Source organism: Pleurodeles waltl, chromosome 11 (assembly GCF_031143425.1).
Source record: "Pleurodeles waltl isolate 20211129_DDA chromosome 11, aPleWal1.hap1.20221129, whole genome shotgun sequence".
Lineage (NCBI taxonomy): Eukaryota > Metazoa > Chordata > Amphibia > Caudata > Salamandridae > Pleurodeles > Pleurodeles waltl.
Genome location: NC_090450.1, coordinates 145,270,006 through 145,297,056, shown reverse-complemented (window position 1 = coordinate 145,297,056; position 27,051 = coordinate 145,270,006). Strand labels below are relative to the sequence as shown.

Here is a 27,051-nt window from a genome sequence, read left to right as displayed (position 1 = left end):
AAAGAATAAATACATGTAAATTGGGTGACTCAGTTCTTTGCACCGTTGGATCCCAGGCCAGTGGTCAAGGCTCAGTGGACTTAGGTCTAATAATTATTTTCCAGAAGTCTCCTTTATCTTTAAGTTTTATGGATGCTGCCAGACCATCCACATCTCTTGCTAAAGGGTTTGCTTTCTATTCCTGTTGTAGACAGCTCGATCCAACATTCCTTTAGCCTTATATATAGGGACAGATATTAATGCTTCTCGCAGATGCTTACTAGATAGCCTACAGTCCCTATCACACCAGCCTAGTTCAGCATTCTCTCTGATCTGATCTGTTAAAGAAGACTTTTTTTGATCTGTGCATTTAGAGAACCAAAAGCCATAAGTATAACATCACTGGGCTGGGTTTCCACCAATAAATAATCCAATATTAGGGTTAGGTTGGATTTTTATCAAATTAGAGAATTTGAGATATTCAACAGCATGCCACCTAAGCAGCAACCCTTGATTGTGGGGGCAAAAAGCCAGGGGGCTAATCTTAGTAGGGAAATCAACACAAGCAGGAAAGACTAAGGTGGCCTAAATGGAATTATAGTGCTAAATGCTCTAACCAAGATAGCGATGGATTCAATAGTCTTTAACGTAAGGGGTGAGACCAAGACACAGTCAAAGCCAGAGCATAGTCCTCTCCCACAAAAGGTAGGAGTGGCAGAATCAATGTTTCCCCTGAGCTCCATTCCATTATGCAATTCCACCCATACAATCTACATTCTCCAAAGTACATAAATACTGTGCTCTTTGAAAGGGCTGAAATACAGAGCGGTATATGCCCAACTTAGTATTAACATCCCCTATTAGAATATTAAAATTAATTTCTCTAGATTACATGGAGGGTCATTGGGCCCCACAGAGTTGTCGAAATTAATAAAACAAACATTAAATAGACTAGGAAGAACCACTCACAAACTCTGTATCCCAGAATGTTTAATGTGAACTGGATATCTCTGAAAATTACCTGTCATACGAACCAAACCTGCCAGACCACCACTGGCCCATGTCCTCCGAGATCTCCAGGCAGGCACACTAAAGCACTGGAAACCTTCCCATATAGGATGATCCAGGAAGAAAGTCTCTTGAATAAGGATAAGATCAAAATCAGCTATGTGTCTAAGCCAATGTGCATCACATAATTTAGAAGTTATCCCAGATACACTAGAAACAGGTCAGTTTAAACCTATAATCGGAGCAGACCTGTGAAGGGGAGCCAGACGAAGTTATGGTTAGAATAAAATTGCCTCTCCCTCTGAGTAGGGGGCTAACAGCTCACATATGTTAGAAGTTTCAGTGGTCCCAATGTCGACCAGCAAATCAGATTTGTCTGAGGTCTGGATGAGAACAGGCCTCTTATTAGGGGAAGGGGGGGGGGGGGGTATCATAGCATCTATTCTCAGGTATCGCCAGTCCAAATCATTAAGGTCTGCTAGGGGAACGTACCTGGTATAATGGGTTATACTAAAGATCAGAACTATGGGATATGGTTGAGGGGTACTTATCATGTAGCAGCTTGCAGGTGCCTGTAAAAATAATCATAAAGTCAGTATATTAATGATACAATTAACTGAAAAAGGCTGCTGTTGATAATATAAAATACACCTGATATGTAAAATATATCTAAAGTTAATAATAACAAAGTCTCCAGAAACAATTTTCTCTATTAGTCCAATCCAGTCCTCACATTGCACCATCATAATATTATGGTAGATCCTTGTGGAAAATTTAGAATGACCAGCTAACCAATTAAATACTTTGTTCTTAAATTTGTCATGGGACTCTAGATGAGAGTCACCAAGTTTGGGAATTTCCAGCAGGACCACCATAAAAGGACAACTTCCCACAGGTAAGTTTATAGGTGCAGGGGCTTTTTTACTTCCTGGAAAAAGGGATCAAATTAGGTTGAAGAAGATTAAAGTCTCAATTGCACAGATGGAGCTCTCGAAGGTGTCAGAAAGGGCCCTTAAGTTCCGAGGTACCGGGCTGGGTGTTGCAAGAACTAGAGATCTTGATGATGTCAGCTTCAAACTTATCAGGTCTATAAGCCAAGGGCGCATGACAGGTTTTAAAGATATCAGCAAGTTGTGTGAATAAAAGTGGCCTAGGCACGGTTGAGGAACCCTGAAAACCAACATCCAGGAACGTGGGGGGGGGGGGGCAACTTCTTGGCTATTAACAACACCCTTTTCCTAGTGGATTTAAGATTCTTCGACTTTCGCTTGCATTTTTGTGATGGGCTTTGGGATGACTCCTGTGCCAATGAACCTGTGGCTGACCTAATAGGCTATGAATCGTCGACAACCAAAGGGGCTGACAAAGCCGTAAACCCCCTAAGCTCAACATGATCCAGATTGGGGCAGCTCCCAAGGATTGATTAGGGGGCCAACTAAGTCCAAAGATAAACATGTCTCCACCAAATTGTATTGCCACAGCTCTGGCCACAAATTGTCTATGGTTGCACTACTAGGAGACTGGAGAGGTTTAGGAATTGTAGCTTCCCTTTCCCCAATCCCTAAGCCAAGAGCACAAGTACACCAAATATGCAAAAATTTCAAAATAGAGCGGCCTCACTAGCGAACCAGTCAGAGAAACAACACCTTCTTGAAGGACAAAGACAATGTTCCCAGCTCAGCATTAAACAGACGCAGATGGGCGCAGATGGGCCCACTCTTGGCCTGGTCCTCACCCAGCATGTGTCCCGTGTCCAGTGGGTCACACAGCACTTTTAAGCATGTTGGTGACAATACACAGATCCTCCTCCTGGGCAGAGTCACTTCTGGGTAAAGTAGTCTCCCTCCAGCACAGGCAACAGTGTGTCCTGTGGGTCACAAAGTGCGTTTAAGTGCATCAGAGGCATTAGGCAGGACCTCCTCCTGGACAGAGTCACTTCTGGGTAATGTAGCCCCCGCCAGCACAGGCAACAGAGGCAACAGCACATCCCATGCCTTCATATACCCTATCCTCCCTGGCAAAGTCTAAGGTACAAGCAACAGTGTGGTCTGCAAGTTATAAATCGCTTTTAAGTGCGTTGATAGCTATAGGCAGACCCTCCTCCTGGGTAGTCTCAATTCTGGGTAATGTAGTCCTCCTCCAGCATAGGCAACAGCGCGTCTTGTGTGTCACTAAGTGCTTTTAAGTGCGTTAGTGGCAATAGGCACGCCCTCCTCCTGGGAAGAGTAACTTCTGGGTAATGTAGTCCCCCTCCAGCACAGGCAACACTGTGTCCCATTCCTTCATACACCCCATCCTGTCACAGTCTTAGGTAATTTGAGCATTATCCAGCACAAAGCTAACAATGGAATTGGATCACCCAGGAAGCACTTTGGGCCTTGCAAAGAGTAGGAAAAGCACTACTTAATTGTATAATACACAATTTCACCCAGTTATGACTCATCGGAATAGGGTTTGCTCCATGTTGATAAGTTTCCTGATACTGTTGGCTATTCAAGCACCATAATTTAGAATGCAAAAAGTTGAAGGATTCTGAACCCTTGGAGTAGGGTGACCAGATTTGAAAGAAAGAAAAACAAATTAGGACATTTCACAAAAAAATAGGAAGAAAGAAAAGAAAAGGGACTACCAATATATTTCAACCGAGGGGGACAGAATGACAGCACGCCTCAAAATAGAAACACAGTTGAGGCACTAAAGAAGTAAAAAATAATGCTAATTTAAACCCATTATCATACCTGTTTTTTGCATTGCTTTCTGGTAAGAGCTGCTAATTAGTCCTGATTAGGAACGCACAAATTTGCCTGCCCTCTGTTTTCAAGCGACCCTCTTTGAAAACCGGGATATGAGCCAAATTTTGCTAAATCTGCCAATCCAGCTGGTGAAAAAAAAAAGAGGACTGTCCCAGCAAATCTTGGACACCTGGTCACCCTAACTTTATTGGCTTTGCAGTGTGTTTTAGCCATGTTACAAACAAGCATGGCTGCTGCTCAGCATGGCTAAAAGTTAGTGGCATAGACAAGATGAGAGTGGCGTGGTGTGGAGGGCCATAGAATGGAGTAGCAAATAGTGGTGCAGAGTGGCAAAAAAAATTGTGGAGTGTCGTGGAGGTGTGCAGAGTAGAGTGGAGAGGCATAGAGTGGTGTAGAGCACAATGCTGTGGTGTACAGTGGAATAGAGCCATACAGTGAAGTGGCATGGAGTGAGTAGAGTGGAGTAGAGTCAGAGTGGAGTGGTGTAAGGTGGAATTGAGCGGAGTTAGTGTAGAGTGAGTAGAGTTGTAGAGTGGAGTGTCATAGTGTGTTGTAGAGTGGAGTAGAGGTGTTTAGTGGAGTGACAGAGTGTAATAGTATTGCAAAACGTGTTGTGGGGCATCATGGAGGTGCGCAGAGTGGAGGGGTGAGAGTAGAACGTTGTGGAGTAGTATACAGTGGAGTAGACACACAAAGTGGCATAGAATGAATAGAGGAGTAGAGTGGAGTGGGTTACAGTGGTGTAGGGTTGTAGAGTGAAGTGGCATACATTGGAGTAGAATGTCATGGGGTGGAGTGGAGTAGAGTGGAGTACCACGGAATGGCATAATGTGAAGTGTTGGAGAATAGAGTGGAGTGGCATAGTGTGTTGAGGAGTGGCATAGTGTGTTGTGGGGTGGCATAGAATGGAGTTGAGTGGCCTAGAATTGAGTGACAGGGTGGTGTAGAGAGTAGTGGAATGTCTTGTCATAAAGTGGAGTAGAGTGCCAGAGTGGAGTGGGGGAGAGGCGTAGAGTGGAGGATGCATAGTGTGATAGCCCACTGCCATGGCAGACAAAACGTTCAATTGAAATGACAATTTTTCACATACAGTGTTACCGATAAAACTATACACTGCAGAAATGATGATGTGTAGAAAAGGCATTATCTAGTGTATTGATTTATTTTGATCATATTAAAATCTTATTTCCACCACACTTCAGAAGTGCAAAATAATTGTGTTTCATTTGTGTTTTCTTAACTCTAATATATTGTGAAATGTTTGCACAAAATCTGTGACAAGATAAGAACACGATTTAATGACCTATTTACAGAAAGAGAGCACTGGTAGAATACAGTCAAGTGGTTGCTCCATTAGAGGGCCTCAGACATGTTGGTAAGCCTAAAACAAATAAAGCCAGCAATTATAAAGGCAGAAAATGTGAGTTACAAACCACAAAGCCAGCGTTTCCCAAGTAATCTTTCCGAATGCCCACATAATGTCTTTTCACAACCAGACAGACACGCACTGACTGGTAGGGTGCCATCTCACAATTAAGAGAAAGCTAGAAGCAGGAATTATAGCTGACCAAATTAAAGTTCTTGAGTGACTTATGTATTCATTTATGCCGCAAAAAGTACACTGCTGGCACAAACGCATTCCGCCAAAACACTTGCACTAAACACTTTACACTCATGTATATTTTTCAAACGCAAGTTACCCTAATGGGCCACGTGGCACTGAAATAACAAATGTTTATTGTTTACAACTTAGTGGTACTTTTTTTATCCACTTCTAAGAACTGAAAGGCTGAGTGAACCTGCTGGGGTTCCAACCTGTGACCATGAGGTCAAACACAGGAGAACACAGATCACTGCAAAGGATACCTCTGCCCCCTGCATCCCATGAACCGGCACCAGACTCCTTGGCATGCCTGCATCTCAAGAGCATGTGGGCACACGGTTAAGAATCCAGAATCCACCAGAGCCTAGCGTCCCACACTTGGATGTATTTAAAGTTCGTACGAAGGCATAATGACAAGAAGATTGACCCCTTAGTGTGGAATTAGCAACAACGATAAATAAAATGCAAGTTTAAAATCTTGTGGATGTCGAACGAATTTAACTTAACATTTAAGAAATCCATGTTTTACCAATGTAAAGTATGCTTTTTAAGATTACCTTTTGAATGACTTCGGTAATATGAACCTCACTGTAACAAAGCCAAGATTTAACTAAGTAATTATGTTTTTCTGTCAGAAAGCACAAGTTGAGGGATCGTAACTGCATATATATTATTAATATAAGCGTTCAATTTTTTTTGCTTTGTAACCCAACACCTTTGTTTCTCCACACACCTTCCAAGTATTTTAAACGATTTTAGATTGTTGAGGGCCCAGCAGCTGAAATTTCCTGCCAGGCGGTCCAAAAAAACAATAGCGATTTCATCTGCTTTCTTTTTTTAGATGATCTAGCTGGCATTTATCATCTTAGATCGGCCAGTTAGATAAGAAAATGGTGTCTGCGTCATTTTGTGTGGGGATGCTTTCCTTCGTCTACAGAATGACAATTGGTGGCCATGAGCCACAAACACTTTACATCAATACATAATATTAACTTAACCACATGTCATCTACCCCACTCAAGGGCAAAGCAAAAGGTGTAATTTGAACTTTCCTGCAAGGTCAGAATAATTTCTTCTTTTTTTCTTTGTTCCAATGCCATTGCTTAATCATCATCATTGTGCTATACAATGAATCTTTCTTTTGTTTGTAAAATTGAGATAGTTTGTTCACACCTGTCTTGGTTTGTTTGCTTTACTGTTCTACCACAATTGAAAAAAGCCTCAATAAAGTACCTTTACTCATATTAGAACCTATAACCACCTGAACATATATCCAGAAAACCTGGAAGTCCTCGTGTTTAACAATGCATTTAATGTTTTGTTTCTCAACTATCTTTTTGCTAAATTGTCCTCATCATGACGCTTGGGCACATACATGTGAATTACAGTGGGGTCAGCCCTACACCTAGTACAGGCTTACAGGAAAACATACATCGTATGACTAAGAAACATACATGTATTTATGAATGATCTTTCATTACAGACGTTGCAGAACGTTATGACGTGTTTAGATCCTAAGACATTAGTAATTGCTATTATGAGAGTGGCAGGAGTGAAAACAAACAATGATTAGGAAATGGATATTCTCGAAATCTTTACAAAGTCACTGATTCCAAATCACGTGGATGTCACATTGAGAAAATCATCTTTTATACTACAGGAGAGTATTGGCAGGTAGGGTTTCGCAATCTGAATCCTAGGTTAATATTCAATCTAAAATAGTTTTTCCACAAAATTCAGACTCGCCACATATTTCAGAGCTAAATCCTGATTGGTGGTAGTCACGTCAATTATCAAACACAAGTCACTATGTAGAAGGGGTGGTAAACATCCTTATTGGTCCTCTGCACAGGTGAAGGCTGAAACAGGAGAACTCACTGTGAACGGTCATCTACTGATTAAACAGCTGCTAACTTGAATTTTTATTTTGCGCAAAAACCTGAGAGAGGCAAACTTTCAGCAGCACTTCAGCACCACTGAAAGTCCCACTTTCAAAATCCATTTTCTATGCCACTTTTTTCTTTATTGGTCATTTTGACTAGTGAACTCATTTTTTGAATCAATACCCACTAGATTTGTGAAGGTTATTCCCAGGGGAAAGTGCATCACAGTGGTGTAGGTTTAACATTCCATCGTGGTGTATCCAGCGAAGATTGTGGCATTCGTCTAAGCAAAGTATACAATTAACAGTCATTTGGGAGTAAGCTGTACTGAGGCAGGACTAACAGTACTAACTAATTCAATTGGTGCCGGCATACTCTCTTTCATAGATTAAAAAAAAAAAAAATTCTGATAGCCAAATTAGATTACAGACATACTGATTCCATTCAATGTGGAAAATGGCTGCACGTACAACTGAAAATGTATTTAGAGACCTAAAATTTTAAGATTTACAGGTTAAAGGTCGAGGGCACCAATATTCTTGATTTAAGTTGTCAATTACAAGGTCTACAGAGAGTCCATACAACTGTTCCAAAAATGAAGTATTGGCTTTATTATTTTTCACTTAATTTTGCATAAGATCCAGTGCTTATTTTAGTTTTATACCCTATAAATTTCAGTCCATATATTTTAGCCCTGTTATTTTGTTGGCAATAACATAGCATTGTCTTTTAATAGGCTATGTTTTAAACCGATAAGCAATAATCTCATAAGCAGATATAAAACTCTAAACAAGTTTGTGAACTATCTCTCCAAGTTTCTTGCACTTATCCTATGTATTTGCGTTATTAATTCTGTGAAATAAATTAAATCATGTGTAACTGTGAACTAGGGTTAGGTCACACTAGACAACAGATTTTAGTTGCTTTTATATCTTTGGTAGGTAATACTTGCTGTCCGGTAAACTGAATTTCATACCCCTAAGAAAGAATGGTTTAGGTAGACAATAGTTTGATTGTTATGCAAACAAATCTGCATTTCAAGACCTTCAGCTAACTCCCTCTTTGTCTATGTCAGCTATGGTAGTTCCTGAGGCCCAAAGCCTTTGAAAATCAGGGCTGTGCTAAAGTAGAAGCTCAGACTAGGACGTGCACCAGAATTTTTCATCTGTTCTTGAGATTCAGAATTGTCCTTGCTGTGTGCTTTTGTGCGATATAAGGACGTTTTGTCACAGTTCATCAGCAATAAAACAGTTAAAGAACAAGATTTAGCAAAGCAACAGCTCTCACCCGTTGGACATACTGGCTTTCCGAATTGTGTTAGTCTTGCTGCACAGCATCTCTGGCGCTGTGCAACCTGGCTCATAAAAAGTACAACAATAAAAAGCCTACGCACCTGGCTCTGTGATTATGTGGACCAAGGCAGGAGGGCGAGTACTGGCACAACCATTTTTATTAAAAGATGGTCGTTGGCAGGCCAGAGGGCAGAGCACAGTAGGGAGTCACAGAAGTGTGGAGGAGGGCGTTGCTAAGGTGTGGATATCAGATCAGGTACAGGCTGTCTCCCATTGTATGCAGCCAAACCAAAAAGGGCGTACAGACACGTGATGGTGAAGGACAAATTCACAGAAACAGATACAAAGAATGTCAAAGGGATCACAACTAAATACAAATAAAAATGAATGAATTAAAATAATTTGCAAACAAAACCAGCAATGGATAAGCCAATTGGTTTGGCATTAATGTGCTAACATATCATTTGTAAATGTGTGTTTTTCGCGCGTTATCACATTAAAGCCTGTCCCGTTGGCTTTCAAAATACTTGCTTTTGTAGTGGTGGGAGGGGGTCTGTGGGGGTTGTGCTGTGTGAGGGACTGGGGGGAGTGTGTGGGCTTTCAACTTACACTAAAAAAGTAGTGTCACTACCTTCGGAACCTCTAAAAGGAACGCCTGCTTCCATTTGCATCTGCCAAGAAAATGTTAGGAGAAGTACAGTCACAATAAAAATGTAATTCATTTAATTCTTTAAGGTTTTTATTTGATCACTGCGGTAAAAAAATAAATATGAAAGGAAGTTCGGTATTCAAGTGGCTCATTTATATATTTGTAGTACTTTGCTGCCACCTTGTGTCTAAATTACAGATAAAAACAGGTAAATGTTAAGTTTGTGGAATGCAGAAAAAAACGAGGGTTTTATATTGCTGGTTTTGGGTTTAGATAATAAAAAGAAAAACGTGCAATTGAGTTATGTAAAATTGATATTTTGCTTATGTAAGTGAAACTAGCATTGGCAATGCTAATAGGTCAGGCTTGCCAATGCATGTAAGGTAATGACTGCCCTCCACCGATCTGTGCTACTGTCAGAAAGAAACAAAAATTATCTAGTAATCTAAGACACTTTAATAGCATTGCAATGGCATGTGTGTGCCACTGACATTTCAAGCACAGACAGCTGCATAAATAAAGAAATGATCACATCTTTGTGGAGGGCACTTTTTTATGGAAGCCTGCAACGTCTGCCCAATCAAAACGTGTACTCCTGAACTCCCAACATGTGGCTGGAGCCCAAGTCCCTCTCCTGGTGATATTCACATAATCGTCTGGCAACAACTTTGTTGTCAAGCCAGACTCCAAAAGGGGGACAAAGGACCCATGCAGTGAAGTAAACCTTGGGTATTGTGAGGACAGAGAGCACATAGCACCGCACATTAACGTCCAAACCACTATTTGCCAGAGAGGTAGTTTCAATTTCAAAGCTGTGTATGTTTTTTCCAGTACTAACAGAAAAGATGGAAAGACATTTAAAATGTGGTTATTTAGTTGTCTTTAGTTATTACATGGTACCCAAACACTCATCACGGTGCAGTGGAATAAAAATAGACTTTATTTCACCTCAAGTTGTTGCTGATGCCCCATCTGGGCAGTTGGTGTTTAGAAACTGGACATCTTTTTTCAAAAACAACAATACAATGACATTGAACCTATGAGATCAGTTAGTGCAGCCATGTATGTGTAATGATGCACAGCTACTAAGACCTATGTAAACTACAACATTCCATCTGAAGACTTTTTCCATCTGAAGACTTTTTCAGGTCCTGAGCTCGCCCCCCACGACCGCAGCACCAACCTGCTGCCTCCTGCCTCTGTCCCCTGACCACGCTGCTGTTTGCGTGTTCGAGGCCCTCCTCCACCCGCAGGCATCCTCCTGCGCCTCATCCCTGGGGTCTAGTGGGCTCTGACTAGCTTCGCTTGACCCGTGTGCCGCTTCCGCCGTCCCGTAAGTGTTTTTTCAGTTTTCTTGCTTTTTCAGCGCCTCGCCGCCGGCGCTTCTGCCCCCTTTGTGCCCCCCTGATTGCTGTCTCCCCGATCGTAAATTGTGCCATACTGTTTTTCTGTTTGTGTGATTTTTCTTATTGTATCTGCTCGTATTTTGCTCGTTTTTCAGTGTTTCCGCCCCTTGTGCGCTCCTCGTTCCCTGCCGCTGCCTCCCTGCGGCCCCGCCCCCCTCGCGCCCCCATTTGCCGCTCCCTCCCGCCTCCCAGCTGCTCCTCCCTTCTTAATGGCTGGCGCTGCGCGTCGCGAGTGAGCGACCTCTGACCTGTTTCAGGTCCTGAGCTCGCCCCCCACGACCGCAGCACCAACCTGCTGCCTCCTGCCTCTGTCCCCTGACCACGCTGCTGTTTGCGTGTTCGAGGCCCTCCTCCACCCGCAGGCATCCTCCTGCGCCTCATCCCTGGAGTCTAGTGGGCTCTGACTAGCTTCGCTTGACCCGTGTGCCGCTTCCGCCGTCCCGTAAGTGTTTTTTCAGTTTTCTCGCTTTTTCAGCGCCTCGCCGCCGGCGCTTCTGCCCCCTTTGTGCCCCCCTGATTGCTGTCTCCCCGATCGTAAATTGTGCCATACTGTTTTTCTGTTTGTGTGATTTTTCTTTTTGTATCTGCTCGTATTTTGCTCGTTTTTCAGTGTTTCTGCCCCTTGTGCGCTCCTCGTTCCCTGCCTCCCTGCGGCCCCGCCCCCCTCGCGCCCCCATTTGCCGCTCCCTCCCGCCTCCCGCCTCCCAGCTGCTCCTCCCTCCCCCCTCCCTTCTTAATGGCTGGCGCTGCGCGTCCGCGCAGCGGGCGCGCCGCTGGCGCGCCGGAGGCGCGCCAGGGGCAAGCCCGTCTGCGCCCGTCCGCGCCTGGACCGCGCCCAGCGCCACACTCCCTGGCCCTCGCGCCCCCCGCATCCGCTACTCGATCAACGAACTCCGCGCCTTCAACCCCGGCCCCTCCACTGAATGCTACCGGGCATCCCCGAAGCACACGAAAGGACCTTTTTCCTGCCGTACCTGCAACTTCTCCTGCACCAGAACGACCATTCCAACTACGAAAACATCCAACCCCAACCACCTGAACTGCATCCTCATCAACACCCGCTCCGCACGAAAACACGCCATCGAGCTCTGGGATTTGCTCGACACCACTGCTCCTGACGTGGCTTTCCTGACCGAAACCTGGTGGAACGACTCCTCGTCTCCGGACATCGCCATCGCCATACCGGACGGCTACAAAATCACCAGAAGAGATCGAACCAACGGAATCGGCGGCGGAATAGCCATCGCTCACAAAGCTACCCTCAAAATCCACACCCACTCGGACGACACCCTCAGGACAGCAGAACACCTCCACTTCCAGATCCACACGGACCCCAACACGACCCTCAGAGGAACCCTCATTTACCGCCCACCAGGACCAAGAGCCCCCTTCAACGACACCATCGCCGACCTTGCAAGCACCCACGCCCTCGCTTCCCCCGATTACATCCTCCTGGGAGATCTGAACTACCATCTGGAAAATGCCAACGACGTCAACACCGCGTCACTGACCTCCAACCTCCTCAACCTCGGTCTCCGACAGCTAGTCAACACGCCTACCCACATCGCCGGTCACACCCTTGACCCCCTCTTCACCTCTAGCAACCACATTTCCTTCAACCACACCTCCGAACTCCACTGTGTCCATTTCACCTATAAGAAAACCACAGAGCAACACCGCATCCAGCTACCTCCCCACCGCCGCTGGGGCAAAGTCACCCAAGAACAACTGACCAGCACCCTCAGCAACAACCCTCCACCCGACGCAATCGACCCGAGCACAGCCGCCATCAACCTCCATCAATGGATCCTCGACTGCGCCAACACCCTTGCCCCTCTCAAGAAACCCACCACCATCCAAGGAAAGAAAAAACCAGCCTGGTTCACAGACGATCTCACCACCTCCAAAAGCAACTGCCAGAAGCTCAAAAAGAAATGGATCCAAGAACGCACACCCGACAACCTCGCCGCCCTCAAAAACGCCAACCGCGAACACCACCAACGGATCCGCACCGCCAAGCGCGCCCACTTCACCGAACGCATCAACAACAACGCCCACGACTGCAAAGAACTCTTCGGCATCGTGAAGGAACTCTCCAATCCGAAAGCCAACTCCAACGACATCCCGCCCTCCCAGAAACTCTGCGACGATCTCTCCACCTTTTTCCACCAGAAAATCACCACCATCCACGACAGCTTCATCACCGGTCCACCGCCAGACCTCACCCCTGACGTCTCCTCCCGCGACTGCCGCCTCACCGCCTGGACCCACGTGGACGAGGCAGAAACCATAGCAACCATGAACACCATCCACTCAGGCTCCCCCACGGACCCCTGCCCCCACCATGTTTTCAACTCAGCCAACGCCACCATCGCCCCCGAACTCCGCAAGATCATCAACCTATCCCTCACTTCTGCCACCTTCCCGGACAGCTGGAAACACGCAGAAATCCAACCCCTCCTCAAAAAACCCAAGGCTGACCCCAACGACCTCAAAAACTTCCGTCCGATCTCTCTCCTCCCTTTTCCAGCGAAAGTCATCGAGAAGATCGTCAACACTCAGCTCACCCACTTCCTCGAAGACAATTCCATCCTGGACCCCTCACAATCCGGATTCAGACGAAACCACAGCACTGAGACTGCCCTCCTCGCCGCCACAGATGACATCAGACATCAAATGGACAACGGCGAAACCTCAGCCCTCATCCTCCTCGACCTATCAGCCGCTTTTGACACCGTCTGCCACCGCACCCTACTGACCCGCCTCCAAGAAGCCGGCATCCAAGATAAAGCCCTCCACTGGATCTCATCCTTCCTCTCCGACAGAACGCAGAGAGTCCGTCTCTCCCCTTTCCGCTCCAAAGCCACCAACCTCATCTGCGGCGTCCCCCAAGGATCCTCCCTCAGTCCCACGTTGTTCAACGTCTACATGGCCCCCCTCGCTCAACTGGCCCGCCAACACCACCTCAGCATCATCTCCTACGCCGACGATACCCAGCTCGTCCTCTCCCTGACCAAAGACCCGCTCACCGCCAAAACAAACCTCCACGAGGGACTAAAATCCATCGCCGATTGGATGAACAACAGCCGCCTGAAACTCAACTCCGACAAGACGGAAGTCCTCATCCTCGGACGCACTCCCTCGGCCTGGAACGACTCATGGTGGCCCTCCGTCCTCGGACTCCCACCCACCCCTGCCAGCCACGCAAGAAACCTCGGCTTCATCCTGGACTCCGCCCTCACCATGTCCAAACAGGTCAGCGCCGTCTCCTCCTCCTGTTTCAACACCCTTCGAATGCTCCGCAGAATCTTCAAGTGGATTCCAACAGAAACCAGAAAGACGGTGACCCAGGCCCTCGTCAGCAGCAGACTTGACTACGGCAACGCACTCTACACAGGCATACCAACCAAAGACATCAAACGCCTCCAACGTATCCAAAATGCCTCCGCCCGACTGATCCTCAACATACCTCGCCGAAGTCACATCTCCCCTCACATAAAGGAACTCCACTGGCTCCCGGTAGACAAGAGGATAACCTTCAAACTCCTGACCCACGCTCACAAGGCACTTCACAACACCGGACCCTCCTACCTCAACACCAGACTCAACTTCTACACTCCAACACGTCAACTCCGATCCGCCAACCTCGCCCTCGCCATCGTACCCCGAATCCAGTGCAAGACATCCGGCGGCAGATCCTTCTCCTTCCTCGCCGCCAAGACCTGGAACTCTCTCCCCACATCTCTTCGCCAGACCCAGGACCTCCTCACATTCAGAAGGCTCCTCAAGACCTGGCTCTTCGACCGCTAATCCAGCAGCGCTCCCCCCCCCCCCCCCCCCCTCAGCGCCTCGAAACCCTGACGGGTACATAGCGCGCTTTATAAATACCATGATTGATTGATTGATTGATTGATTGAAGACTTAGGAAAAGACATCTTAAGGGAGAGGCATTGCGAACCTGGAGAACTGATCAAAGAAACACAAGTTCACTCACTGAGATTGTTAAACTTGTAACAAGCATTACTGTTTTTTCAACAATCAAGGGGAAGGGGGGCACTATATGTAGATTTTGTGCAGCTAGTGTTGAATTAAACATGTGCCATACACCAGGTGAATGCCACCTTAGTTGTTAGCTTCGTCCAGGACCTATTTATGATATTAAATAAAATGCTCTGCCACACAAGCCATGCACTCGGCGTCCAAAGACCAAAGCTGCATCATGTCTCTGTGATTTCCTTCAGTACTCTAGCCCATGAATGTGATTAGGAATACAGCAGTGGAGCACGCACACTTCATAATCTACATGCAGCGATACACTACCAGATATGGATTACAGCACTCCACCCGTTCAGGAGTGTTAAACCCTAAGAGCTATTAGATCACATTAAAAAAAGGTGCATTGAGCAAATCAGTATGTCTACATCATATCCATACTTCAAACTCTGCATACTTTAACAACCAACATGAAGCACCATATTTAATGGTTTAATACTTTTTTACTTTTGATCATGTTCCCTTATTCTTAGCTATCACCCAAAACATATTCACACCACAAAACTAAATAAAAAGCTAGAATATCAGAAAAAAGTAAAGATCACCGAAAAGAAAATACACCACAACACAGACTAAACTAGGACAATAGCAAAAGTAACTTACAGATAGTAAAAGTAACATTTTCCATACTTTCATGCCACCTCTGTGCTCAAAACAACCACTCGCAATCCACCTGTGATCTACCTGTAAAGCACAACTATAAAAGCTCTTCTCTCCACTCAAACATAAGTTGCGACATTATATCTATCTGCTTTGGAAAAAAGGAAGAAAATAGTACACTCACTTACCATGAAATGCACCATTATCTGATAGAAAGTGTCTGCAGTACTGCACATGACATCTCTTATCCAGGCTCCAGTAACTCATTGTGAGAGGCGTGTGTGTTCACCATCCAAAAGGGAGTTCTGTAAAGGGGGCGACAAATGCAAGTTGGATTAGAGCAGTGAAGAAACCTCAGTATACAAAACATGCTCATAGCAGTGAAAAAATGAAACAATTTAAGTTTAATAATAATAACAAAGGCAATAATAATAATTTGCCCTACTACATTTATGCTGTTTTAAGTAATGTAATGTAATGTAATGGTGATACTATTGCATTATGCAATGGTACTCAATTTACCAACCTCAGAAGGATTTGGTTTAGTGATCTGCAAGCCACAGAATAAGTTAGCAGCGAATGTTCAACTCACTGAGGCACTTTACAATCTTACAATTTTTAAATGTCCAGGCAGGGTACACACCTCGTGCTTTATTACAGAAAAATATCTCTAGCCACCTGGCATTGCAGTAACAAAACTAAAGAGTTTCTCACAACAGGTAGCACTAACACTCCTACTAGGCCACAAGAAGTCAGACTCATTACAGATTATTTTTTTAATATCATACTTACAAACTGTCAGAAAGAAAACACAGTCTAACGACTAGAGGCATTTTGATAATCTACCACAAAAGTACATATGGGGAATAAATGTTTCTATCGGAGGTTCAAAATGTTTTGGTTTGCTAACAATGATGGCAATACCTCTAACGCCCTACCACTCTCCACTTGTGTCCTCATCTCTCCATGGCTTTTCTCTCACATGTATTTCATTTCCTTTCTATCACTACTCGGACCAATGTAGGGAGACAGAATGCTTTACATCACACACACACATTATACAGAGACAATGAATCATATGTATGGCAAATGAGAATCAGGTACAGAACAGAGGATTTGTGCAGTCTCAGGTAAACAATCCAGTTCAGAGACAGCATACACAGAGACAGCAAAGGCAAAATTTGAATGTGCCCCAAGGTCAATCGATGCAAGTTTCACAAGCCCTGATGCCCCAGCAAAAAGCAAATGTCCCCCCAATACAATTTAAATCAAGTCTCAAATGCCAATACCTTTGTGAATCAGTACCCCAAGATCCCAATAGATGAGGATTTTAATGTTGACCAATCCTAGTGACGTTGCATGAGAAGGGAGGAGGAATGTGTACTTGGTGCGTTCTTAGAGGTAGACAAGAGTGGTCCATTTATAGATGGTGAGGTGATTGGCCTCCCAGTTTCATTTTTAAATTGACACAGGTGCTACCCACTCTACAATTAGAACAGCAGAGGTTCCCAACCTACCCCTTTTGAGGAAAAATAATTCAAGTTGCATGAGTTGCAAATAAACAACTGACTATCCCCATCACAGAAGCTGTACCCATTAAAATAGGGTTCTTTGAAAAGAATCACTGAAACGTGGTGTGTGATTCAAGTCCTGTGAGTCTGTTCGGACTTGACCTCTTATGCAAGCTAAATTGCTCCATCTATTGTATTCCCAGAGGCATAGAGATACACACTGAGGATGAGGACGTTGCATTTAATATTGTGAATCAAACCGACAAATGTAAAACTGTACCCCTTGCTGATAAGCGATGATTTACCTGCAGATTTGAGACAGTGCTACCTGAAGTTAGTTACTTTTCAGGAAATTAAATAGATCTCATTAAAAGGTATTGAAACTGTACAGATAACTGTAAAGCAAAATGCTGAGTATCCACAATCCCAAAATACAACATCACCCCTGAAACAATTGCTCGGATTACTCCACTGATGGATCTCATGATTGAGCAAGGAATTCTCAAAGAGATTATGGGGAGTCCCTGTAACTTGCCCATCATGGGACTGAGGAAACCCATTAGAAAGTATTGCATTGTCCAGGTTGTGAGAAAGATTAGTGAGATTGTAGTTCTTTGTTGTCTTGTGTTACCGAAACCAGCTGCTATTTTGTTTCAGATTCCATGTGAGGCTGAGTGGTTCACTGTGATCTACCTTTGCCAAGCATTTTCTCCATACAATTACATGACGAAAGCCAATTACTCTTCGCTTTTCTGTTTGGCAGCCATGTTTTGGCAAGGTGCAGAGTCCCGCAAGAGTTTACTGAGTGTCTTTCTTTTTCAGAATCTGACTGAATATTGTATCTTTGAAACCTAGAGACACCCCATTATTTAGTTCTGATCCAATATATTGATGACCTATTGGTGGCGTAAAATACACAAGAAGCTTGCAGACTAGAACAATAGCCCTATTGAACCACTTAGCGGAGAATGACATAAAACATTACTGCAATTTGGTCGGGGCTGCAAGAGAGAAGTCTATACCTTGGGGCACAAGGAAGGTGTCAAAAGAGAGAACAACATTGAAACCTTCAAATTTGTTGCCTTTGCCTGTAAATGATTCAAATGTTGAAGTTGAAATTGCACATGACTGTCTAGATGTCACTGAACCTTGCACCAAAGTGAGACCTGACATACAATATTTGGCACTTTGTGGATCATATTTTTTAATGTTTGTCAATAGCCTCCTGCTTAAGAGACCATGAATGAAACTGGAGAGCTGCCTACGCTGTCTGTACTGACTCAGGTGTGGTGTGGTCAAAGCTTCCTGACTTCAAGGAGTATTTTCGGCACAAGTGGCTGAATTGATTGCCCTTACAAGAGCATGCTGTGTTTCAGACCAGCTGATGGAGATCATTCTCACTGATAATTAGTATGGCTTTGGTGTTGTTTACTACTTCTGACAGGTATGGTCACAGTGTGGTTTCATGCCCTTCTCTGGCTATCCCATAAGGAATGGCAGGACAGTGTATAATCTTTTGAAGGAATTAAAGCAGCCTGCCTGAACTGCATTTGTGAAGTGCTCAGCACGCCGCAAGAGAGCTATGTTACTGTGGGATATAATTATGCAGACGAAGCTGCCAGATACTGTGCCTTAAATCTTGTGCTTTCAATGGTAAATATCAAAATGAAGAAACAGATAAGAGAAATAACTGCAGCAGATACATGGGTGGAAGTTAAGAGGTTACAGGAAGAAGTTTCAGAAGCAAAACAGCAAGGTTGATTAGAGCCGGATGTGTCAAAACAGTTGAAGACAATATTTGGGTTTCAATGATGGAAGACGTGTCTTTACCAACTATGGCGAGATATTACCATGGTCCAGCTCATGAGGGACGTGATCCAATGGTGAGATTGTTTCGACAAACATGGTTCAATCATAGGTTTAGACTGATGTCATACACATTGTGTTACATGTCAACAGAAGAACGTAGGCAAACAAACTGCAGTAACTGAGTCACATAGGGAGATCAGGCGGACCTTTCAACATAATGCAGTTAGAATTCATGGAGTTACCTGTGTACAATAGACTCAGATACATGTTGGCTGTTGTATGTATTTTCTCATGTTGGGTCGAAGTATACTCGACTGGAAGAAATGACAGTCTCACAGTAGCAAAGTTGTTGTTAAGAGAGCTCCTTCCACATTTCGGGTTCCAGACTTCTCGGAAGTCAGATGGAAGGACTCTTTTCAATAATGTGGTCCTGAAATTACTTTATGCAGCATTTCAGGTGGAGCAGAGACTACATTGCATCTATCGACCCAAGGCTTCTTGTCTAGTTGAGCAGCTAAATGGAATGCTGAAATCCAGACTTGCTAAAGCATGTGCTTCCACTTCTTTGAAATGGCCTGATGCATTGCCTCTTGTATTGATGAGTCTTCGCAGTACTCCAGATAGAACAGGACTGTCTCCCCATGAAATCATCATGGGAAGGGCCACGAAATTACCAGCTATGCCTGCAAATGCACTTGTGAACATTACAGATGGGATGGTTCTTGATTACTACAAAGGACTGGCTGATGTGATTCGTTCTGCATCTCATCAGGTTGGAGAGGCTACAGCTCAGCCACAAAAAGAACAGTGCTGTGACCTCAGCCCCAGTGTCTGAGTTATGGTGAAGAAGCACGTGCACAAGACATGTTTGGAGACGCGGTGGAAGGGTCCATTCCAGGTGATAATGGTCACTACCACTGCAGTGAAGTGTGGTGGTCTCCCCAACTGAGTTCAGGCAGCTGACACTCATAGATCCCATATCCCCTGGATGATACAACAGCACCTATTCCTGAAGAGCCAGTTGTAGTAAGATGAAGGAAACAAGTTACTCAAGCTGTTGGAGACAAGCAAGTGACTGGGACAGCACATGTTCGGTATGAAGGGTGTCTGAGTGAAACAACAGGCGAAGTTGGTATATAGGGGGGGTCGCATTGAGAGACGCTGACTGTGCAAAACTTACATGCCACGACGACCTACTTCTATAAATAAAACAAGTTGTGCCTGGAGACTAATGACAAACAGAACAGGCTGTGTCTGACGTATGAATTCAACACTATTCCAGAAGAGACTGAGGACTCTGGTCAAAGTGAGAGAGATGGTGAAGGGCCAGTAGTCCAGAGAGCAAGGGTACCCTGTCGGAGGTACACCTCACCTGAGTGGACATATCTGGATGCCAATGACTGGGAGAGAGAATGTTGAATTTTTGGGTATAACAATTTGAATCCCGTAGAGCCTCCTGAACTTAACTTTGTGGCAGAACTGAGCTTTGAAACTGAATTACCTCTATACAGATTAAGACATTATGTCCTGGATGTGATTGCTAGTGAATTTGAACTGTGCATTTACTAGTGGCAATTAACAGGCTTTGTAGAGAATAAAGAAAAGTATCAACCTCCATGTCTGCAAAGTTCATCGTAAAGTTGTAATTTAGGAGAACACGGAGTAGGGTAACAAAGACTAACAAAGATTGCAATTAACATTTGAATTTTCTTGCCATTGCTTTGCTCAACTGAGAGACTGAAGTGGCTATTGCTGCTGCTACTGCTGCATTGTACTAAAAAGGTCTGAATAGAGAGAAACCATGGAATCTAGAAACAACAATAATAATATGTGCAGATATATATGTACAGGAGTGTTAGTTGTAACAATAATAATACTGATTGCTTTGCTTGTTTAAGTAAGCTCACCTACACATTCTAGAGTAGAAAACGTTAAATCTACAAGTGACCCTGAAATCACATTTCCTTCTGATAATAGAATGCATTCATTGAGTGAGAAGGAGAAACATGTAGACACTTCTAGAGGAGATTGCTCATCAAATGTATACTATAAATTGCTTTATGATTACATTGACGCTATGGATGCATATGATTGCTATGTGTGTACGCAATTACCTACATCAGCTAATGAAGGAATAACGCATCACAATATTTCTTTGACTTATGGTGTTACTTGTAGCCTGCTGATGAGCCTTCTGTATGAACAAGAACATTTCCAATTATTATTCCAATTTGAATATTTGGTCTTTTCAGAAGTTACTATTCTAAAACACTTGAACAAGAATCCCAAGGTGAGGAACATTGAACCAACTATGTCATAAGTTACAGTTTATGCTCAGCGAAACAACCTAATATGCGCCTTGACAATAGTTGAGAAGGATTTCCTGAATTGAGTTGAATATGAGAAATGAAATCTAGAATAGAGAAAGGTTTGTTGGAACATAAGTGGGATTGAGAAGAAAAGAAACATTCGACTGCACGGAATCAAGCTGCTTTGACACTTGATTTGAAAAACATAGAAGAAAACTATGCATACATAGAGAGAGAGAGATCAACAACTGACACAAAGATTATGGGAAAGAGTGAACGTGATCGCAAATTAGTATTAAAAAACAGCTGGACCTTTATGTTGTCAGGACGTGTTCCTGCTACACCAGAAGTATATTTCATTTGTGGAGATCATGGATATTTTAGGTTGCCAAAAGGGTGGTATGGCATATGTTATTTAGGTATAGTTTTCCAATGATTTACCATGTGGAACATTTGAGTGATCCTTTATAGAAAACAAATACCAGAACTAAAATAGGTGCTGGTAGTTCGGAAATTGTAGAAGATATTTTTGGTATCTTGATTCCATCTGTAGGAGTGATCATGAATATCAAGATAAGAAAGTTATCCACCAATGTAGATATGTTGGCCACTAGTACAACAGCTGCCTTATTGATTGTCGATACTGAGATGGTTGCCATAATATCGATGGTTTTGCAAAACAGGCTTGAATTAGGCATCCTTCTTGCAAACGAGGGTGGAGTCTGACGGATGTTAAAACTTCAACAATGTTGTACTTACATTTCTGGAAAAAGTACAGCATTGAAGAACTTCATCAAGAACATTAATTATTTGAAAGGAGATTTAAAAGAGTTAGAAGCAATAGGTGATTTTCAGCTATTGGCAAATGATTTAGAAATTCGAGTAATTGGAAGTATCTTGAAAAATCTGTTGAGAATTGCTGTTTGTGGATAAATCATATTTGGACTTTACAAGGGAGACAAGAGAGTATGCATGAAGAAAAGAGCAAAGGAGAGAAGAGCAGACATAGAACTTGGAACTAGACGAAGCAAATATTATTACATGAAGCAGTTAGAGCACTCCAGAAGATCTTTCCTGGATAAACCTCTAAGATAGTTGCATTTGTCTCTCTAAGAGATTACAGTTTGATGTGATGGCTTGATTCACCATCATTGGGGGGGGACTGGATTTTGTCGTTACCACTGACATAACAATCATGATTTATAAGTATTCATAACCAGACAAAATGCGTGCTTAACATTTGACTAATGTAAAGTTGTGAACTCTACATTAATAATGAAGTGCATTCACTGTAGTATTGGGAAAATGTATCCAGTGTGCCTGAATCATATTAAATGAAATGTAATCATTGAACATAATTTCATAACCATCCTCCTGTTATTTGAATTAGAAACAATAACAATTTGTGTGATGTGTGCATTAATGTGCGATAGTTTCATGTTGAAATGCACTTCCCAACAACATCCAAGCTCATGTATTAGTAAAGGTTTGCATTTATTTTAAATGTATTCTGAAATTCTATTTGAATCTATGTAACTATCATTTATATTATTGTAGAAATTTGTGCACAGTTTACCATGAAATGAAATGCAAATTGGAACATTGGAATGTTGAGCACACCATTGGAGACAATAGAGTAGCTCCAGGCTTCTAATGGCTGGTATAAGCCCGGAGCTCCAATTTTTCAATGTTTGTCTTTCATAGCAACAGCTGTGAACAGAAGCCTCAAGGAGCCCAAGGGGGATCTCAAACCCCTCAGGCTGCGAGGGGCCTTGGTTTTATTAAGTAGAACATTCTACCCTGTTGAGGCAGAATGTTAAAATAGTTTTCTAGCCTGCCGTAGCTGGGCTATACTAGCCATTGAAGGACCGCTCCCTTGTTAAAGGCCCTCGCCTTCGGCCCGGACCTTTAATGAAGAAGCGGGCCTTTAATGGCCAGCATAGCCTGCTAAGATGGGCTATAAAGCTAAATTGGTGCATATTTTTTTAAAATTCCCATAACTAGGCCTGAATTTCTTTAAAGGGACTGATTTCCATTTTCTGTTAACGTGTCATTAAATTGCAGTTTTCACCCAAAATGTTATTGTGGAAATAGATGTGTTGCTGTTTTACTAATAGCGTCTGAGAGAAAAACCTTGGAAGGAGAATACCTAGAGACTAAGTTTTAGATGACTGTCCCTTATTCGTACAAGTTGCAATCAATGTCCAGGGACCAAGAACAACAGCGTTCTCAGGACTGGTATGAGAAAAGGAGCTAATGCTGCAAGTTACACCCTGGGACAGCAGATTAAAATGGAGCTCATGATGGTGTGATTTCGATGGTGTTACATAATTGGATTTTGTGGTGTTAACTAGGGCTTTCACTGATTGATTTTGGGCAGGCTTCCCCTGGACTTTGAAAGGTACAGCCCTCTGACTTTCCCCTTTGTCCGCAGGCTTTGTTGAGTGTGATGTAGGCTTTTGTTTGACTCTCTAAGAAAACTCTTAAGTGATCTTCTGAAATGCTGACACCTTTTCAATTTCCCCATTAATTTTTGCCTTATTTCTGCTCCTCGTTTTTTTTACCCTCATGCTTTTTTTCTACATAGATTTTTCTCCTTTTTTAGTCCCGATTTTCTGGAGATTTTCCTATTTGTCCATAGATTTACATAAATACTTTTAACTTGCATTCATGTGTGAGAGGCCTGGCCAACAACTATTTTCTGAGCGTCAGGTATTGGTATAGATTTTCTGCATTGCTGTAAATGAGTTTTTGGTTTTGTCTTATGCTAATCTGTTTAGGTTTCTTCAGAAGATTTGGTTACCCAATTGTTATTAGAACATTGGAATGTTCGGATCTCCATTGCAGACAATGGAGTGCTCCGCGCTTTTACTGGCCGGTAAAAGCCCTGAGCCAACATTCCAATGTTCTCTTTGTTCACAACAACAGCTGTGAACAAAGCCTCACAGAAATCCCCTCGGGCTTCGTGAGGAATTTGTTTTATTTAATAGAGCATTCTGGCCCTGAGTGGCAGAATGTTCCAATAGTCTTAGAACCCGCCGTAGCGGGCTCAACTGGCCATTAAAGGCTGTCTCCCATGTTAAAGGCCCTCGCCTTTGGCTCGGGCCTTTAACACAAGAGCGGACCTTTAATGGCCGGTAGAGCCCACTACGGCGGGTTCTAAGGCTATAATAAAACCCTCTAACTTCATTTATGATTTGGTTATCTGATATCTATGTACGCGGGCGATGTCGCCCTGTATGTTCGAGATCCACAACTGCATCTTGATGCCCTGCTGGATGAGATAGTTGGATTTGGGCAGATATCCGGGATCACCATTAACTAGTCTAAATCTGTGGTGATGACCCTTTCCGAGGCTAATGTACAGTTCCCCTCTAGATGTCCCATCTGATGGACTGAGGGACTAGTGCGATATCTGGGTATATGGGTAAGCAGAGACATTGACACGCTTTGGTCAGCTAATCATGGCAAGGCATTACGTGGTTGGAAGAAAAGGTAGAGGCATGGCGCTCACTGCCGCTTTCACTGACAGGTCTCATTACAATAGCGAAAATGGTTGTACTGCCCAAGTTTTTGTATCTCTTTATCAATATGCCTCTTGTTCTCACTGTTAGTTTTCTGAAAAGGCTTTCTTCTGCTCTTGTAACCTTGGCCTGGGCTTGTCGACAACCTAGAATAACCTGGGAAGAATTGACACTTCCGTTTGAGCGGGCGGACTGGCGGCCCCAGACCTAGAACTATACTACCATTGTACTCAGGCCCACTTTGCAGATTTCAGGCTGCACCCTATCCGATACCTACCTCAATTAGCACCTGAAAATTATGCTGTATGGCCGGATAGCCTACAGAGGATGCTGGTTGGGCCACCAAGGCCCAGACCGCGTGGGGTCGATACAGTGACGTGTACGGCGAGAGCCTGGGCGGCGTTGGCGCGACGCATGGCTGGGGGGGGGGGGGGGGAGATCTTTGCCCCCTCAATACCGGTTCTGGATGTGGGCGACATGCGGCTGTCGGAGGATGCCCAGATATGTGAGTTTCTCCATGAGACCGGCTTGACTTCTCTGGGATCCTGGTTTCCAGATGGGAGATTCATCTCCTCGGAGGCTGCACTTGGTGGTGAGCTCGACACCTCGTTGCACCAACTATTCTTCGTTAGGATCCGAGCTATGCTTCGCCCGCGTTACCATAGCTTTCCTCCAATTCCTGTGGTATGTGGGGCACTAAAACTTCTGTATCAATTGCAATCCCCGCGCAGGCTCATTACCAGGTTATATGTTTGCATGCAGCGTGAGGCTGAGGAGACCTAGACCAATGCTAAAGCCCCATGGGAGGTGGACATGGAGAAAACCATTGCCGACGAAGAGTGGCGGTGCTGCTGCTTACATATGCGCGAGTTGTCCCCCAATTACAAACTGCGCCTCATACATTTTAACTTCCTACATTGCTTATATTACACACTTCTTAGGTTGAAGGATATGGGTCTTCGGGACGAAGCGCATTCTGTGAGATGCATGACCCCTGATGCAGACTTCTTGCATCTGGCGTGGAGCTGCCCGGCGCTGTGTGTGCATTGGACGGAGGTGCTGCTGGCGATTGAGGAGATGACTGAGGTCCGCCTGCCGTGCACCCCCAAGCTTGCCCCGTTGGGATACTTTGAGAAACTACTAGCTGCGCACAGGCGCTTGACAGGACTACTACTTCTGTTATCCAAGCGCAGAGTTGCTATGTGCTGGGGGAGGCGCAGAGTTCCCTGCCGGGCTGAATGGCTGAGTGATGCTTCATATTGTCAGGAACAACTGATGATATACTGGGACCTTATGCCGGAGGTATCCCGACCAAAGGATATATGGGCCCCCCCATGCTCCTTCTTGGAGAACTGATCACCGACCAGCGTACAGTAGTTTAACACCCCACGTGTGTCATAATTATACTCCCCTGATATACTATTGTATCATTATGCATATTCATATCGGCGTCCGGATGGCTGCAATGTCCTTATTCCCCTCCCTCCCCCTCTGCTACATACTATTCTTTTTTCTTTCCCCTTTGTTTGCTTCCTCCCCTGTCTGTTTCCACATGGAGGTCACATTGATGCGAATTAGATACCATTGTGGTCACTAGAGTTTGTTTGCCTTTATATGGAGCTCTGCGTTTGCAGGATACCAGACCTTCATGTGCCTCATATTATGTTGCGCTTACTCAGCGTATTGATGACCTCACTGATCAGTATAGTTGTCATTGTTTTTCATAAATGCAAATAAAGAAAACTCATGTTAATAAAATTAATGTTAATATAAATGCATAATGGCTTCATATTAAACGTGATATCAAAATACGAATGACAGCCACACTGTCCACCATACATGCATATTTTACATTTCCACGTTAATTCACAAACAAATACCGAAAACGTTTTAAAATGTTCATTATTACTTCTTTATTTGTATATTACTCATTAAGTGTATTGAATTAATGTGTTCATTTTAGTATTAATTAACTTTGTATAACAGTTGCAGGCCCCCCGAGTAGGCCTTGTGGATTCCCAGCAGTCTTCGGACCACTGGTTAAGAACAACTAGCCTAGACTCACTCTCTTGTAACTCGGCAAAGAGTGTGTTGCCTGTTTTAGAAATGAGTAGGCAACTGGTAAATGCCATCGAGCAGTAAACTTCTCAGTCAGATACCAAAAATCACACACTGAGAATTCATTGACAATAACTGCAACACGCATCCAGGGACCGATCAGAACTCAACTCTAAGAACATGTCATCAGGATAACTCCGACTCCGGTCTGTGGTGGAACCAGTTTAACTACACACACTGGGGGACTCTTAGAGAGCCAAAAGCTCCACGAAGACAGTAATGGCAGACGGAATGCTGTACAAACGCCATACAATAATAACAAAGAGGCAGTGTTCACAAAAAATATACTCACTTCCAATCCGTGTCTACAACTTAGGTTTCACATGCAGTTTTTATGGAATAAGTGTAAAAAAACAAAAACACATCTACTTAAAATATTCACATCACTCACATGCCCATGTCTCAGCTTTGTTTAATTTGGAAACTATATAATTCAAATAGGCCTCACAGCTTATCATATTAATTTTTCTGATGTTGCCATGATGATTGGCTTAAGGCTGTGCACTATGCACTGCTGAACAGCAACCAATATGAAAATGTGAGAGCTCTACAGT

The 27,051-nt window shown here is 43.8% G+C and overlaps 1 protein-coding gene across 2 annotated transcripts in view; it reads right to left on the bottom strand.

Annotated features, from left to right (window-relative positions):
• PLCH1 (phospholipase C eta 1) overlaps positions 1-27,051 on the bottom strand; it is a 783,092-nt gene that overhangs the window by 676,032 nt on the left and 80,009 nt on the right. For both annotated transcript variants that reach the window (XM_069213310.1, XM_069213311.1), the window contains exon 2: positions 15,415-15,531. In XM_069213310.1, coding sequence (XP_069069411.1) covers positions 15,415-15,493 — 79 coding nt within the window. In that variant the 5' untranslated portion in view covers positions 15,494-15,531. The remainder of the gene's footprint in view (positions 1-15,414; positions 15,532-27,051) is intronic.